The 13,928-nt window shown below is 44.0% G+C and overlaps 2 protein-coding genes across 2 annotated transcripts; both read right to left on the minus strand.

Moving 5' to 3' along the window:
- Positions 1 to 115: 115 nt before the first annotated feature.
- LOC129869648 (proteasome subunit beta type-5-like) lies at positions 116 to 4,403 on the minus strand. The gene is made up of 3 exons (XM_055944261.1): positions 4,117 to 4,403; positions 3,066 to 3,372; positions 116 to 707 (listed from the first exon to the last, which is right to left on the minus strand). The coding sequence occupies exons 1-3, from the start codon at positions 4,333 to 4,335 to the stop codon at positions 418 to 420; spliced, it is 816 nt and encodes a 271-aa protein (XP_055800236.1). The 5' UTR covers positions 4,336 to 4,403; the 3' UTR covers positions 116 to 417.
- Positions 4,404 to 9,918: 5,515 nt separating this feature from the next.
- On the minus strand, positions 9,919 to 10,830 carry LOC129869299 (proteasome subunit beta type-11-like; the record flags this gene model as incomplete). Its single annotated transcript, XM_055943652.1, has 2 exons — positions 9,919 to 10,454; positions 10,494 to 10,830. Coding segments are annotated over 2 exons (873 nt in total), but the record flags the coding sequence as incomplete, so codon positions are not given.
- Between the last annotated feature and the right edge of the window lie 3,098 nt (positions 10,831 to 13,928).

Raw genomic sequence — 13,928 nt, forward strand, 5'->3', positions numbered from 1 at the left:
TGTTTTCACTGAAAACTCATATTTCCTTTGCCCTAATCCTTCATGACAATAATGGAATCTTATTACTGGTCTGTTCAATTCACTGCTACCAATAAAATAAAATGCACACATTAGATGAGAATGAATGAGAACATTTATTGAAAATGTTAGAGCAGTCAAAATAAAACAAATAAAAGTCAGCAACGCCACTACGTAGCAACACCCCTTTATCCCTGGCAGAGCATGGAAAATGTAGTGACAACCAGGTTACAAATATCTTTAATATTAGTCATCCAGATCCTGTGCCAAGCTTGGATGTGTGTAAACACCATTCTTTTTTGATTGAATGGTCTCCCCAAGGCTGTCACATAACATCTACCCTCCCCTACATTCTATTAACCCCTGCCCTTCTCTCGCCATACATGAACCATCTCCTCTCTATGCCTTCTCTGACTGGTACTGTTGGTGCAACATTAGGACATCTGACTGGGACACTCTGGTCCAGCCCTCACTGTGGACATGGTAGAGGTTGACCTGCCCTCCACTGTAGGCGTCACGGTATGTGGCCTGATAGATGGCCCTGCGACCCAGATCACAGGCCTCCTCCACTGTCAGGTCCTTCTGCTTCAGACCGCTGTCCACGATGCCATACGCGTACATGGAGCCAGAGCCCACCGCAAACAGGTCCCCACACACACGGTTCCCCTCAGAGTCCACGTAGTAGAGACCTGGAAGGGGGAGAAAGTGAAATGTTAATATTAGTGAACGTTAGCCATGTGCAGTAAATCACCTGTTGGTGTCGACGAATGGAGGAGATTGAACATGTAGAATCGTTGGGAAATAAAAATAAATGACGGCTGCTGTACTATGGTCTGAGGTGATAGGACGGTGTGTTCCTCTTTTCGATTTTTGTCTTTAGTGCACCTTAATAGGAGCTTTCCCTCCCTAAGGGGAAGGATGTGCCATACATTTATAAAATCATGGGAGATATGACATTTACGCCACTTCAACATGTAAACTCAGCAAAAAAAGAAAACGTCCCCTTTTCAGGATTCTGTCTTTCAAAGATAATTTGTAAAAATAAAAAAGCTTCACAGATCTTCATTGTAAAGGGTCTAAACACTGGTTCCCATGCTTGTTCAATAAACCATAAACAATTAATGAACATGCACCTGTGGAACGGTTGTTAAGACACTAACAGCTTACAGACGGTAGGCAATTAAGGTCACAGTTATGAAAACTTAGGACACTAAAGAGGCCTTTCTACTGACTCTGAAAAACACCAAAAGAAAGATGCCCAGGGTCCTTACTCATCTGCGTGAACGTACCTTAGGCATGCTGCAAGGAGGCATGTGGACTGCAGATGTGGCCAGGGCAATAAATTGCAATGTCCGTACTGTGAGACACCTAAGACAGCGCTACAGGGAGATAGATGGACAGCTGATCGTCCTCGCAGTGGCAGACCACGTGTAACAACATCTGCACAGGATCAGTACATCCGAACATCACACCTGCGGGACAGGTACAGGATGGCAACAACAATTGCCCGAGTTACACCAGGAACGCACAATCCCTCCATAAGTGCTCAGACTGTCCGCAATAGGCTGAGAGAGGCTGGACTGAGGGCTTGTAGGCCTGTTGTAAGGCAGGTCTTCACCAGACACCACCGGCAACAACGTCACCTATGGGCACAAACCCACCGTCGCTGGACCAGACAGGACTGGCAAAAAGTGCTCTTCACTGACGAGTCGTGGTTTTGTCTCACCAGAGGTGATGGTTGGATTTGCGTTTATTGTCGAAGGAATGAGCGTTACACCGAGGCCTGTACTCTGGAGCGGGATTGATTTGGAGGTGGAGGGTCCATCATGGTCTTGGGCGGTGTGTCACAGCATCATTGGACTGAGCTTGTTGTCATTGCAGGCAATCTCAATGCTGTGCATTACAGGGAAGACATCCTCCTCCCTCATGTGGTACCCTTCCTGCAGGCTCATCCTGACATGACCCTCCAGCATGACAATGCCACCAGCCATACTGCTCATTCTGTGCGTGATTGCCTGCAAGACAGGAATGTCAGTGTTCTGCCATGGCCAGCGAAGAGCCCGGATCTCAATCCCATTGAGGACGTCTGGGACCTGTTGGATCGGAGGGTGAGGGCTAGGGCCATTCCCCCCCCAGAAAGGTCTGGGAACTTTCAGGTGCCTTGGTGGATGAGTGGGGTAACATCTCACAGCAAGAATTGGCAAATCTGGTGCAGTCCATGAGGAGGAGATGCACTGCAGTACTTTATGCAGCTGGTGGCCACACCACATACTGACTGTTACTTTTGATTTTGATCCCCCCTTTGTTCAGGGACACATTATTCAATTTCTGTTAGTCACATGTCTGTGGAACTTGTTCAGTTTGTGTCTCAGTTGTTGAATCTTATGTCCATACAAATATTTACACATGTTAAGTTTGCTTAAAATAAAGACAGTTGACAGTGAGAGGACGTTTCTTTTTTTGTTGAGTTTGTGGCTCACGTGTGTAATTCAAAATTCAGATCCCCAGTTGTCCAATCTTGCAGTCTAAGACCGCAAGATCTGATAGAGATTAGGGTCTAGATTTCATCCAGACCACGGAATATCCGCATTATAGTGATTGAAATTTAAAGATGTTTGCCGTAAAAAATGCACGTCGGCTCAATAGGAAAAATCCCTTTACATTTCAATCGCGCTATAACATGGATCTTCCATCCTGATTGAACCTAGTTTTAGACTTATCAGGGCTGATCTTATGTGTGAGAATGGGTTAGCTAATATATATTGTCCCTATCCAGCTTAGACTATGAAGTCAGTTGGTGCACGTGTAACAGAGACAAGATCGTACTGTAAGCTCACTCCACAGCTTCAAATGTCTCCACTCATGTTGCCGAATGGCTTACTTTTTGGTGGAGCAACTGGCTAGCAAGTTGTCAAGTGGGCGGTCCTGTGTGTTTGCGAAGCAGAGGATCACTTGTTTGAGCCCAGTAAGAGGACATCGACAGTGAGGGATGCTATACTGCTATTAAGCTAGAACAGTGACGCACACAGTTCATATCATATCCATACCTGGTCCAGTCTTGTCCCAGCCACACACCATGGTTCCCATGCTAAGGCCCATGCCTTTGTACTGGTACACCATGTTGGCCAGCAGTTTTGAGGCAGCTGCCACTGAGATGCGTTCCTTGTTGCGGAGCTCATAGACACGGCACTGGCGGGCCAGCAAGCGCTCCCAGAAACTGCAGTCAGCTGCACCTCCAGCCATGGTGCCCAGCAGGTAGGGGTTGATCTCTATTACCTTCTTCACTGTCTGGGAGGCAATGTAGGAGCCGGCTGTGGCTCTGGAGTCCACAGCCACAATGACACCATGCTGAAACTAGGGAGAATGGATATGAGGCAGAAGACAATGGTTAGCCTTGATTATTTCAGATGTAATTGTTTAAACAAGTAGCCTATCGAGATAGCTAAAATGACCATGGAGGAGCCATTTTAGTCTGACTATGTTCTCATTCAATATGTTGTTTGTGTTGTCTGTCTAAGGATGTTACTAGGAGCCCTTTCACATGAGGTTATAGGTCACTTGTACATTTAAGTCATTTAGCAGACGCTCTTATCCAGAGCGACTTACAAGTACATACATTCATACTTTTTTGTACTGGCCCCCCGTGGGAATCGAACCCACAACCCTGGCGTTGCAAGCGCCATGCTCTACCAACTGAGCCACACGGAACCGTAGGTAGGTACACAGGTGACCTGGAAGTGTTAGCTGTCACAGGTGAGAATTGCTTATGGGCTGCACCTCACGTTGGTTCAGTAAGTTAATGTTTTTGCATTGGAACGCTGTAGTTAGTTATTTCATATTCAGTAATACATGGCCCAACTAAAGATCTAACTAACGTTAGCTAGGTATAGAAAGCAAAATGTACGTGGACGCGTGATTAACTTCTCTTAAACTGTGACAATGGCGTTTCATAACGTTAGCGTTACAGTTAATTCCTTGATGATACAAGCTAGCTAGCTATCGTGCAAACTGTTGGCGAACTATTCTTAACTAACTAAAGTTAGCTATGTCGATAGCCACCGTTCGCTAGCTACCATGAAAATTAGCTAGCATACTTACTTTGAAGGCTAAAGTGGTTGTGCCATGAAGGAATTCAATCTTTCTATCTGGTCCATCTCCGTTAGAGCACGAGGTTCTCAGAGCGAAAGAGAGGCTATCTCCTCCAACAGACTCCAAACCCAACTCTGTTTCATACAAACCACTGGCGAAGCCACGACGCTGGCGACCATAGTTGGAAAAATCTACTGACTCACTCTGCAACACACTAGCAAGAGCCATCTTTGAACTACGGATGACGATAGGGTAGGGCTTCTGTTGTTATCGAACCAATTTTGCCGGTAAAAGGAAATACGTCACTGTTTTGAACATCGTTCGGGGGTTTTATCAAGATAGCCAAAGGACGCAGCATTGTATCCAATGATTATTTATAAATAATGCCTTGTTCAAAATCACTGGGAACTCGGAAATATCCGACTTCCGTACGTTCAAATCAACTGGGAATTCTGAAAAATCGAGCTCCGACTGGAAAAAATCGATTTGGGAAAAAACGACTTGAACGGTCATCCAACTCTGAATTTCAACTCGGGAACTTAGACCTCTTTCTGGAGCTCCGACTTTTCGACCGGAACGGATCACCGATGTCATGATTTGACCTCGTATTTTTCCGAGTTCCCAGTTGTTTTAAATGCGGCATTTTTTTTTATTTTTTATTTTATTTAACCATTATTTAGCTAGACAAGTCATTTAAGAACAATTTCTTATATACAATGACGGCCTACCAAAAGGCAAAAGGCCTGCAGGATACAAAATAAAAAATAAATACAATATAAATATAGGACAAAACACACATCACAACAAGAGAGACAACACAACACCATATAGAGACCTAAGACAACAACATAGCAATCAAAAGCTTTGGCCAAGTCAATAAAAATAGCAGCACAATATTGCTTAGAATCAAGGGCAATGGTGACATCATTGAGGACCTTTAAGGTTGCAATGACACATCCATAACCTGAGCGGAAACCAGATTGCATACCCGAGAGAATACTATAGACATCAAGAAAGCCAGTCAGTTGATTATTGACAAGTTTTTCCAACACTTTTGATAAACAGGACAACATAGAAATAGGCCTATAACAGTTTGGATCAGCTTAATCTCCCCCTTTAAATAAAGGACAAACTGTGGCTGCCTTCCAAGCAATGGGAACCTCCCCAGAAAGCAGAGACAAGTTAACAAGTTTGGAGACAGGCTTGGCGATGATGGGGGCAGCAACCTTAAAGAAGAAAGGGTCTAAACCATTTGACCCAGATGTTTTTTTGGGGTCAAGTTTAAGGAGCTCCTTTAGCACCTCGGACTCAGTGACTGCCGGCATGGAGAAACTTTGTAGGTCGGCAGGGGGAAAAGAGTGAGAAGCATCAGGGATAGTCGCATTGGAAAGGGTGGGAGATGAGGAAATGTTAGACGGGCAAGGGGGCATGGCTGAGTCAAATAGGAATCCTGACTTAATGAAGTGGTGATTAAAGAGCTCAGCCATGTGCTTCTTGTCAGTAACAACCACATCATCAACATTAAGGGACATGGGCAGCTGTGAGGAGGAGGGTTTATTCTCCAGGTCTTTAGTTGTTTTCCAGAACGTCTTGGGGTTAGACCCACAGAGAGAGAACTGCTTCTTAAAGTAACTAACTTTGGCCTTCCAGATAGCCTGAGTGCACTTTTTTCTCATTTGCCTGAACGATAGCCAGTCAGCCTGAGTATGTGTGTGCCGAGCCTTTCGCCAAATGCAATTCTTGAGGTGGAGTAACTCTGCAAGATCACGGTCGAACCAGGGGCTGAACCTGTTTTTAATTCTCATTTTCTTTAAGGGGGCGTGTTTGTTTACAATACCCCTGAAATATTAAAAAAAGAAGGTCCAAGTGTCTTCGACAGAGGCGATCAAGCTGATTCTATACCATTTTACAGAGGCCAGTTCATGAAGGAATGCTTGCTCATTAAAGATTTTTAGCAAGCTTCTATAACAAATCAGGACAGGTCGTTTCACTGAGCGTCCGTTATGAACGCAGGCTGTAAAACAGTGATCACTAAGGTCATCTGAGAAAGATTTAGGGAGTCCCATTGCTTTAGGACTTGGTCAGGTGGTTTAAGCATGTCCCATGGTTAGGTCACCTAGCAGTACAAATTCAGATTTAGTGTAAGGGGCCAGGAGAGAGCTTAGGGCAGGTAGGGTACAGGCCGGTGCTGATGGAGGACAATAGCACCCAGCAACAGTCAACAAATAGCTATTTGAAAATTTAATGCTTAAAACCAACAAATCAAATTGTTTTGGGAGAGAATTGGTGGAGACAACTGAGCACCGAAGTTGATCCTTGGTAAAGATTTCCACTCCCCCACCTTTGTAAGATCTGTCTTGCCAAAAAAGGTTATAACCAGAAAGGTTAACATCAGTATTCAAAACACTCTTCCTTAACCACGTCTCAGTAATGACCAACACATCTGGATTGGAGCTGTGAACCCACACTTTCAATTGATCCATTTTAGGTAATAAGCTTCTTGTGTTAACATGCAGAAAACCCAGGCTTTTACGAGAGCAGAAATCAGTGAAGCAGATATCAGAGCACAAGTCAGAATTGGGGCTAGCAACAGTAGATGGGCCAGGGTGTTTCACTCATTTCCAGATATCATCAACAGTAATACAATCAAGGCACGGCATAGGACAGGAAGAGCTCTGCAGTGCTGATTTATGACATCTGAATGTGCATCAGATGGCAACAAGATCATATTGTACAGCAATTTCATCAGGTAACATGATTACAAAGCGAGAGGTGGTTAGAATAGGATGGGAGGCCAAAGTCTGAGTAACCATAGAGAGTCAGAGTCCCTAGTGTGGGAACAAACATAGTCTGTCCCATGGTTGTGTAAAGAAAGTTTGTAGTCTTCAAAGTGTGCAGGAGTCATGAGGCAAATAGCAAAATGCAGAAGAAAAAAATAAAATATATAATGACTTTGGGATAGCCATTGTAAGTTCAGAGTCACTCACCCCAACAGTTTCTGAGTGCTGGAGGCGAGCGAAAGCTCGGGAGAGAGTGGTGTGTGTGGTGGGGGTACCTGTACCAGACAGGGGAGACAGGCCATGGCAGACTGTGAACAGATCGCCAGGTGGAATCCAAGCAGCAGTGCAACAGGTAACGAGAGTAGGTGTCACACCCACTTGGGAGAAGCTTTTAATTCTGAGGCAGATTTCTTGTAGAAAATGGCAGTGAATGGTCTTTGAACAGGAGGAGGGGCCTCAGAGGATGCTTCAAAGACTCCTGCCACTTGTTGGGCCCAAAGGCCTCGACACCTTTTACTTCACTCCTTAGTGCTAATTTAATTTGTATCTGGTCTGTCCTTGCAAGCCTGGGAGCCTTAACTCAGCATTTAGTCCCCATAAAGTAAAATATATCATTGCCATGTACTTTATTTTTTTTATTTTTTTCTTCTTGGCTTTCAAAATAGCATCAGACCAAACACTACTCACTCAGTTCCAGGTTGGATGGTGTCCTCAGGTCTCTGCTGTTTGTTTGCTAAAGTACCCTCTGTATGGCTTGGCATGATCCTATCTGCGTTGTATCTGTCCCATTATGGCATCTGTGAAAGCATGGGCACCACCATTGAGGCCATCTACTTCTATAAGTTGGTAAACAAACTAAAAGGGTACGTACTGCCACTTGGAGTGTGTTGTTTGAACCGGTATAAAGCCAAGGTTGGCGATTTACTGCCACCTGCAGTTATGGAATGTTTGCTCACAAGTATAATGCATTGGCCGATCCCTCCTGATGAACTGCGTGGAATTATGTGACCCTTCCTTAACGCATAGGAAATCGCACCCAGCTGACTACTTCAAAATGGAGAAAGTCCTCAATAGGGCTGCCCATGCTAAAATGGGATTTTGGACATTAGAGTCCTTCATCTTTAAGAGATGACCCAGTAATTGTAGTTGGCCCCACTAAGATATTTGGGTGATTCCCTATAGTTCATTGTCAGCTACAGATGGGTTACGAAAACGATGCACATGCTTCAATGGGGCAGAAGTCTGTGTGTTGTTGTGATTCTGGATGGCCAGATAGCTAGCCACAATGTCAAGAAGCTGCCATGTGTGGAATCATAGGTGGCTTGTTCTTGATACCATGTCTTGTTTTGAGATGCTTTGACTGATGTCAAGTCTATGCTAATATGGCAAAAATATTGCTCGCTAGCTAACCAACAACTGTAACAATGTATTTGAGAGACAACAATTGCTCATTGTGCACATTTATTTAAAAATGTTCAATAAACATTGGTGACGAAATATAGTTTTTATGTTGTCAACAATCTAAGCCAACCCCCTTTGTTTTGCCCCATAGTTCTATAGGCAGAGAGGAAAAGGCTATTTCGATATTATAGAAGTTCATTATGGGTTATTATTTGGCAGAAGTTTGTTTACACATGATAAAGAAAAATCTTTATGAAAATATGATGGTTCACAATGATGAAAATGCAGTATTAGGCTTCATGATACATATTTCTTATTTGTTGAGAGAAATGACATGTAGTTTTACTGTACTGAAGATGTCTGAACACACAGTATGATTGATTTACCTTAAAAAATTATTTTATGGATTTTACAGCCTCACCTCATCTTCAACCTTGGTTGACCTGTCATGATATATTGCTTGTTTGTTTTTTTGCTCTTGAAGCGCTTTGAGATTCTATGAAAGCGCTATAGAAATGTAATAAATTCATATCATTATTATTTTTATTAACCTATCCCGCCTCCCCATTCTCCCCTCCTCCCGTCAATATACCTAAACAATGAATGACATCACAGCACTTATAATGTCATAAAAGCTGTATTGTGTTCTGTTTCCATGGCAATTCTTTTAGGTATTTTTCTTTAAACTGCATTGTTGGTTAAGGTCTTGTAAGTAAGCATTTCACTGAACATGTTGTATTCGGCGCATGTGACAGAAACAATTTGATTTGATTTTGATTTAGATTTGAATTATGCTTCTAAATTCTTATTTTATTTTATAAAGACAAGAAACTTTCCAAGAGCTTAATTTTGAAAATTGAAAATGAAGAGGAAGGCGTGAGTACATGTTTCTTATGGATAGTTTCAGAGATTACCTGTCTGCTGGTGACTGTTAAGTCTTGGAAGTCTCAACCATACTACCCCAAGGAACCATGCATATCCTTTGATAAGATGCAGGAGCACCCAACAGTGACCTCTTGGCCTTACTTCTTTCTACTGGCAGATCGTGCCCCTTTTATCTCCCGAGAGGCACAGAGCCTCCATCATGTGGACAGGGCCCGCACATCCTCATCCAGCCCTGCAGCCTGGGCCGACACCAGAGGAGAGGAGCCTCCTTCACAACCTCTATGAGCCTTACCGTAGACTCCCCGTGGTTGTCTCATTCACAGGAAACAAGGTAGATGCAGGTTGAGGACCAGGTTGTGGACCACCTTCCTTCTGCAGTCCAGGGACATCTTGCATTAATGCCTCCAGAGACGTCTTGGCAATTCTCCGAAATTATTTTTCTGATGAATTCTCCGAAATAAATATGTTTTTAATTCAACGTCATTGTGGTTCAAGACTAAATTCTAAATCAAGCACTACATTTCTATTAAGAATAAATGTGAATAATGTGAATAATCTAGTCCATAATCTGGTTTTGAACATAAATGAACACATGACCGATGTTTACAAAAAGGATCAATATTCATTGGTCTACAAACAATCTCAGTAAAACCCTGTAGGGTACAGTTTTTGGTCGCTTACAAGTTTCTTGTTTTCTTTCTTCTTCTAAGCCTTTATTTCCAACTCTCTTTATCCTTCTTTAGTTTCACTTCTTTCTACCACTGCTCTGCCCATCTTCCACTCCTTCCTGTTTCTCCCTCCTTTCCTTCACCTTCACTCTTTCTCTCTCCTTCTCTCTGTAATACTCCTCTCTCAGTTCCTCTCTGTCCCTGCGAGTCCACCCATGTGAGGTGATATGGTACACATCGACACAGTTCCCAGAGTATGCATCCCTGTGTGTGGCCCTGTACACAGCCTCTCTGGCCAGTGAGATGGCCTCCTCCACCGTCAGCCCCCACCGTACCCCCCCGTCCAGCACAGAGTATGCATAGGGCGAGCCAGAGCCCACAGAGAACAGCGCTCCCTGCAGGCGAGTCCCGTCACTGCAGACGTAGTACAAGCTGGGGCCAGAGAGCACTAGCTGTTTACCTCCAGCAGAACAGTGCTGCCGACTCATGGCTGGTGAGAGGCACCGATTCCTTCCCCGTGCCTCTGCTTGAGAGATTGAGTCACTTTCTGATGTCTTTGCCAGATCGTCTGTTTCATTCCCCATGTTTGATCTGTTCTCTTGCTGATCCGCCCCTTTGCTGCCATGCTCAAGAGGACATGTTTCCACCTCACCTCCGTCCCAACCACACAAGGTGGCTGCCACACAGAGCTCAGTGCCCTTAAACGGGTGCAGCATGTGGGCTAGTAGCTTGGCAGCGCCAGCTGTGGACAGCCTTCTGCCATGGCGGAGCTGGTAAAGCCGGAGCTCCCGAGCCAGGATCCTCTTCCATAGGGCACAGTCGGCGGATGTGCCCGAGGTGGTGCCAACCAAGTGGGAGTGGACAGGCAGGATCTTCTGGGAGGCTGGGCAGGCCACAAGCCCATTGCAGCTGGACCGTGTGTCTGCTGCAGCTATCACTCCCCCCTGGAACATGAAGGCAAGGGTTGTGGTACCATGAGACATGGGGAAAGGCAGAGGGACAGAGGGAGAGGAGGAGGGAGGAAAGCCAGGAGGAAAAGAGAGGAAAGGTAGGGTTGAATCCTGGTGAAGGGGGGTGATATGGTTTGTTGCAGTGTTGGGGTTGATTTGGCCAAACTGTATTGGGCTTTCACTGAGGTATTCCGCAGCTGGTATATAAAGATGCAGTGGGCTCTCACTGTTGCTCCACGACAATCCCCTGCTTGATATATCTCTGGTTCTCTTCCCAAAAAGCATGCAGGTGTCTTCCTGGGCCATGCGATGTGAAGCTGGTAAATTCCATCTAGAGTTGAGAAAATAGTCCTTGAAACCGCACAGATCCTGTAATGCCATTGAAAAATGTGTCCCTCAATATGTAAAGTAACCTATTTATCCATATTTAATTCCACCCACTGTTAATCATTGATTCTTATGTTTTTTCTTTGAGAGCCCAGGTCGGGGTCTGTTTGTCTCTGTGATTGGGGATGCACTGACCTAAATGTAGTAAATTGCATCCTTTTTATATAGTAAATGATCCCTCACTTGTATTGTCCAAACAAGTAGCATGACATCAATAGCATTACATTACCTCATTACTGGGACGCATAAAAAGTGTGGAGTAAGCCACGCCAGTCATCAAAAACTGTACTTTTGAACACGATACCTGTCTCATAAATCATATTGATATGCTGATTGTACTGGCGTTGATTTAGATTGATGAAATGAGATTATGTGTCTGTAGTTCAGTCTATCCCCTATTGGTGAGTATCACGTCCTGACCTGTCCGGAGTCGTCCTGACCTGTCCGGAGTCGCCCTCCTGTCCGGAGCTGCCAGAGTCGCCCTCCTGTCAGGAGCTGCCAGAGTCGCCCTCCTGTCCGGGGCCCGCTGCGAGGGTTCCCCGTCCGGTGTCGGCGGCAAGGGTCCCCGCTCCAGAGGTGCCACCTAAGTGGGCCACGCCTAAGGTGGAGCGGGGTCCGCGTCCCGCACCAGAGCCGCCACCGCGGATAGATGCCCACCCAGACCCTCCCCTATATGTTTAGGTTTTGCGGTCGGAGTCCGAACCTTTGGGGGTGGTACTGTCACGCCCTGACCGTAGTTCCTTTTTTATGTCTCTATTTTGGTTTGGTCAGGGTGTGAGTTGGGGTGGGCATTCTATGTTTTGTGTTCTATGTTTTCTATTTCTGTGTGTTTGGTGTGGTTCTCAATCAGAGGCAGCTGTCTATCGTTGTCTCTGATTGAGAACCATACTTAGGTAGCCTTTTCCCACCTGTGTTTTGTGGGTAGTTTTCTGTTTTTGTGTCTGTACCAGACAGGACTGTTTGGTTTCATTCTCTTTGTTATTTTGTTTAGTGTTCTGTTTTAATAAATTAACATGAACACTTACCACGCTGCGCTTTGGTCCGCTGATTCCTCATCTTCAGACGACAAACGTTACAGTGGGCCAAAAACTTGCACACCTGTGTTAAAAAATGGTAGACTACACTGGTCAGGAATCGTGAATTTGCCCAAGGTGTGGAAACTCTGTATACAAGGATAAGGCGAACAAATTCTATAAAGGTTTATTAGACAAACAATAGACAGACATATCCGTATGGGGAGACAAACACGTTCGTCCTCCAAGTGTTCAGGGCCCCTGGTCAAAACATTAAATCAGAGCTGAGACCATTCTGGTCAAAGTAGGCTACACAGGCTCAAAGTAGGCTATACATTTGAACATCTTAATTGCTTGAGAATAACCCTGACTGGATTACAGCTAAGGGCCCGGATACCAAGCAGGTTCTGCTTTATGGTGACCTCTGACCCTAGAGAGGTTACGCAGAGGCTAAATTCCAATTGGGAATAAGCATTATTTTTTTTTATTCTTAACGTTACACACTTTTTCTTTGGAGGAAAGTGACTCTCTTTTCCTCCTCTCTATCAGGACATTTCAAACAGTGGGAGAATGAAAGCAGCTTCCATGAACCCAAAAATCGTTCCAGAAAATGAAGAATGATATAAGGAAGGTAAATAGACTTCATGGAACTAACCTACTCTATTGAATAATTGTACAGGATAGGAAGAAAAGCCATTGACCCTGAAGCGATGTTGTGCAGAGGGGCAAAAATCAACATCACATCAATTATACTTTATTAAACATCTCATGCATCATGGTACTCATGGTCTATCAGTTGAAGTCAAGTGAAATGAGTGTTGACTGTATGGTTCATAGTAATATGTTATTAGTAGCTTTCGGCAAACACTTTAATAATGCAATATCTTAGTAAGATCAAGTGTTGACAGCATTCCATTGTTTGATTTTATTACGCTCCTAATCGAACAGAGGGATCGAGCTTGCCATTCCTCTCCCTCCCCAGCACATCTAGGGTTTGGGTGAAAGATAAGATGTGCTCCTGGCGTTGTGAACTCAAACAGGCTGTAAGAGACGGTGGAAAATGTTTAACATACGTAGGGTATATAAATAATTGAATAGGATGCGTTTTTTTTACAGTTTCTGTTTTATTTTGAGTGTGTTTCCTTAGGTTACTGCTGGATGGCCTTGTTTCCAGTTTACCCTAATTGTTTCTTATTGGTTTCACCTGTGTGTGATTGCCCTCTCTGGTTGCCTGGCTATTTCGGTTCCTCTGTTGGCCTGGATCCTTGCTTAGGTCTTATGTTTTGTTTAGTGCACTCTTGTGCTATTGCCTTGTTTCTGTCAAGACTTTAAGTAAAGATCTGGATTTACCCTTACCTCTGCTTGCTGTGTTTCTCTGCGACTGGGATCGAGTTCGTACAAGCATCACTGTAACAGTTTTTGTTAATCTGACATGATTTCAAATGATTATTTCTCAATTCGATAGAGTTTGAATAACTCCAGTGAATTAAGAGAGACGGTAATTTCAAATAAAACATTTATTTTCCATTGCGTGGAACACTATCCAAAATGTCTATGTGTTTCTTTTTCTTTTTTGGTTTTGTATGTATTGCTTTGAATGATGTATTACTGCCACTTTGGAGCTAGAAACATAAGCATTTCGTCCCACTTGCGATAACATCTGCAAAATATGTGTACATGACCAATAAGATTTGATTTGAAAATGTAATTAAATAGATCCAAATAAATGTTTTTAGT

Source organism: Salvelinus fontinalis, chromosome 14 (genome assembly GCF_029448725.1).
Source record: "Salvelinus fontinalis isolate EN_2023a chromosome 14, ASM2944872v1, whole genome shotgun sequence".
In the NCBI taxonomy this organism is placed as follows: Eukaryota; Metazoa; Chordata; class Actinopteri; order Salmoniformes; family Salmonidae; genus Salvelinus; species Salvelinus fontinalis.

What these genes read in the sequence shown, in the direction of transcription:
- LOC129869648 (XM_055944261.1), bottom strand. Translation starts at nt 4,335, where the DNA reads ATGGCTCTTGCTAGTGTGTTGCAGAGTGAGTCAGTAGATTTTTCCAAC. An exon ending in CAACCACTTTAGCCTTCAAA is followed by an intron (nt 3,373 to 4,116) that starts GTAAGTATGCTA and finishes CATTCTCCCTAG; the next exon opens with TTTCAGCATGGTGTCATTGT. An exon ending in CTGGGACAAGACTGGACCAG is followed by an intron (nt 708 to 3,065) that starts GTATGGATATGA and finishes TCCCCCTTCCAG; the next exon opens with GTCTCTACTACGTGGACTCT.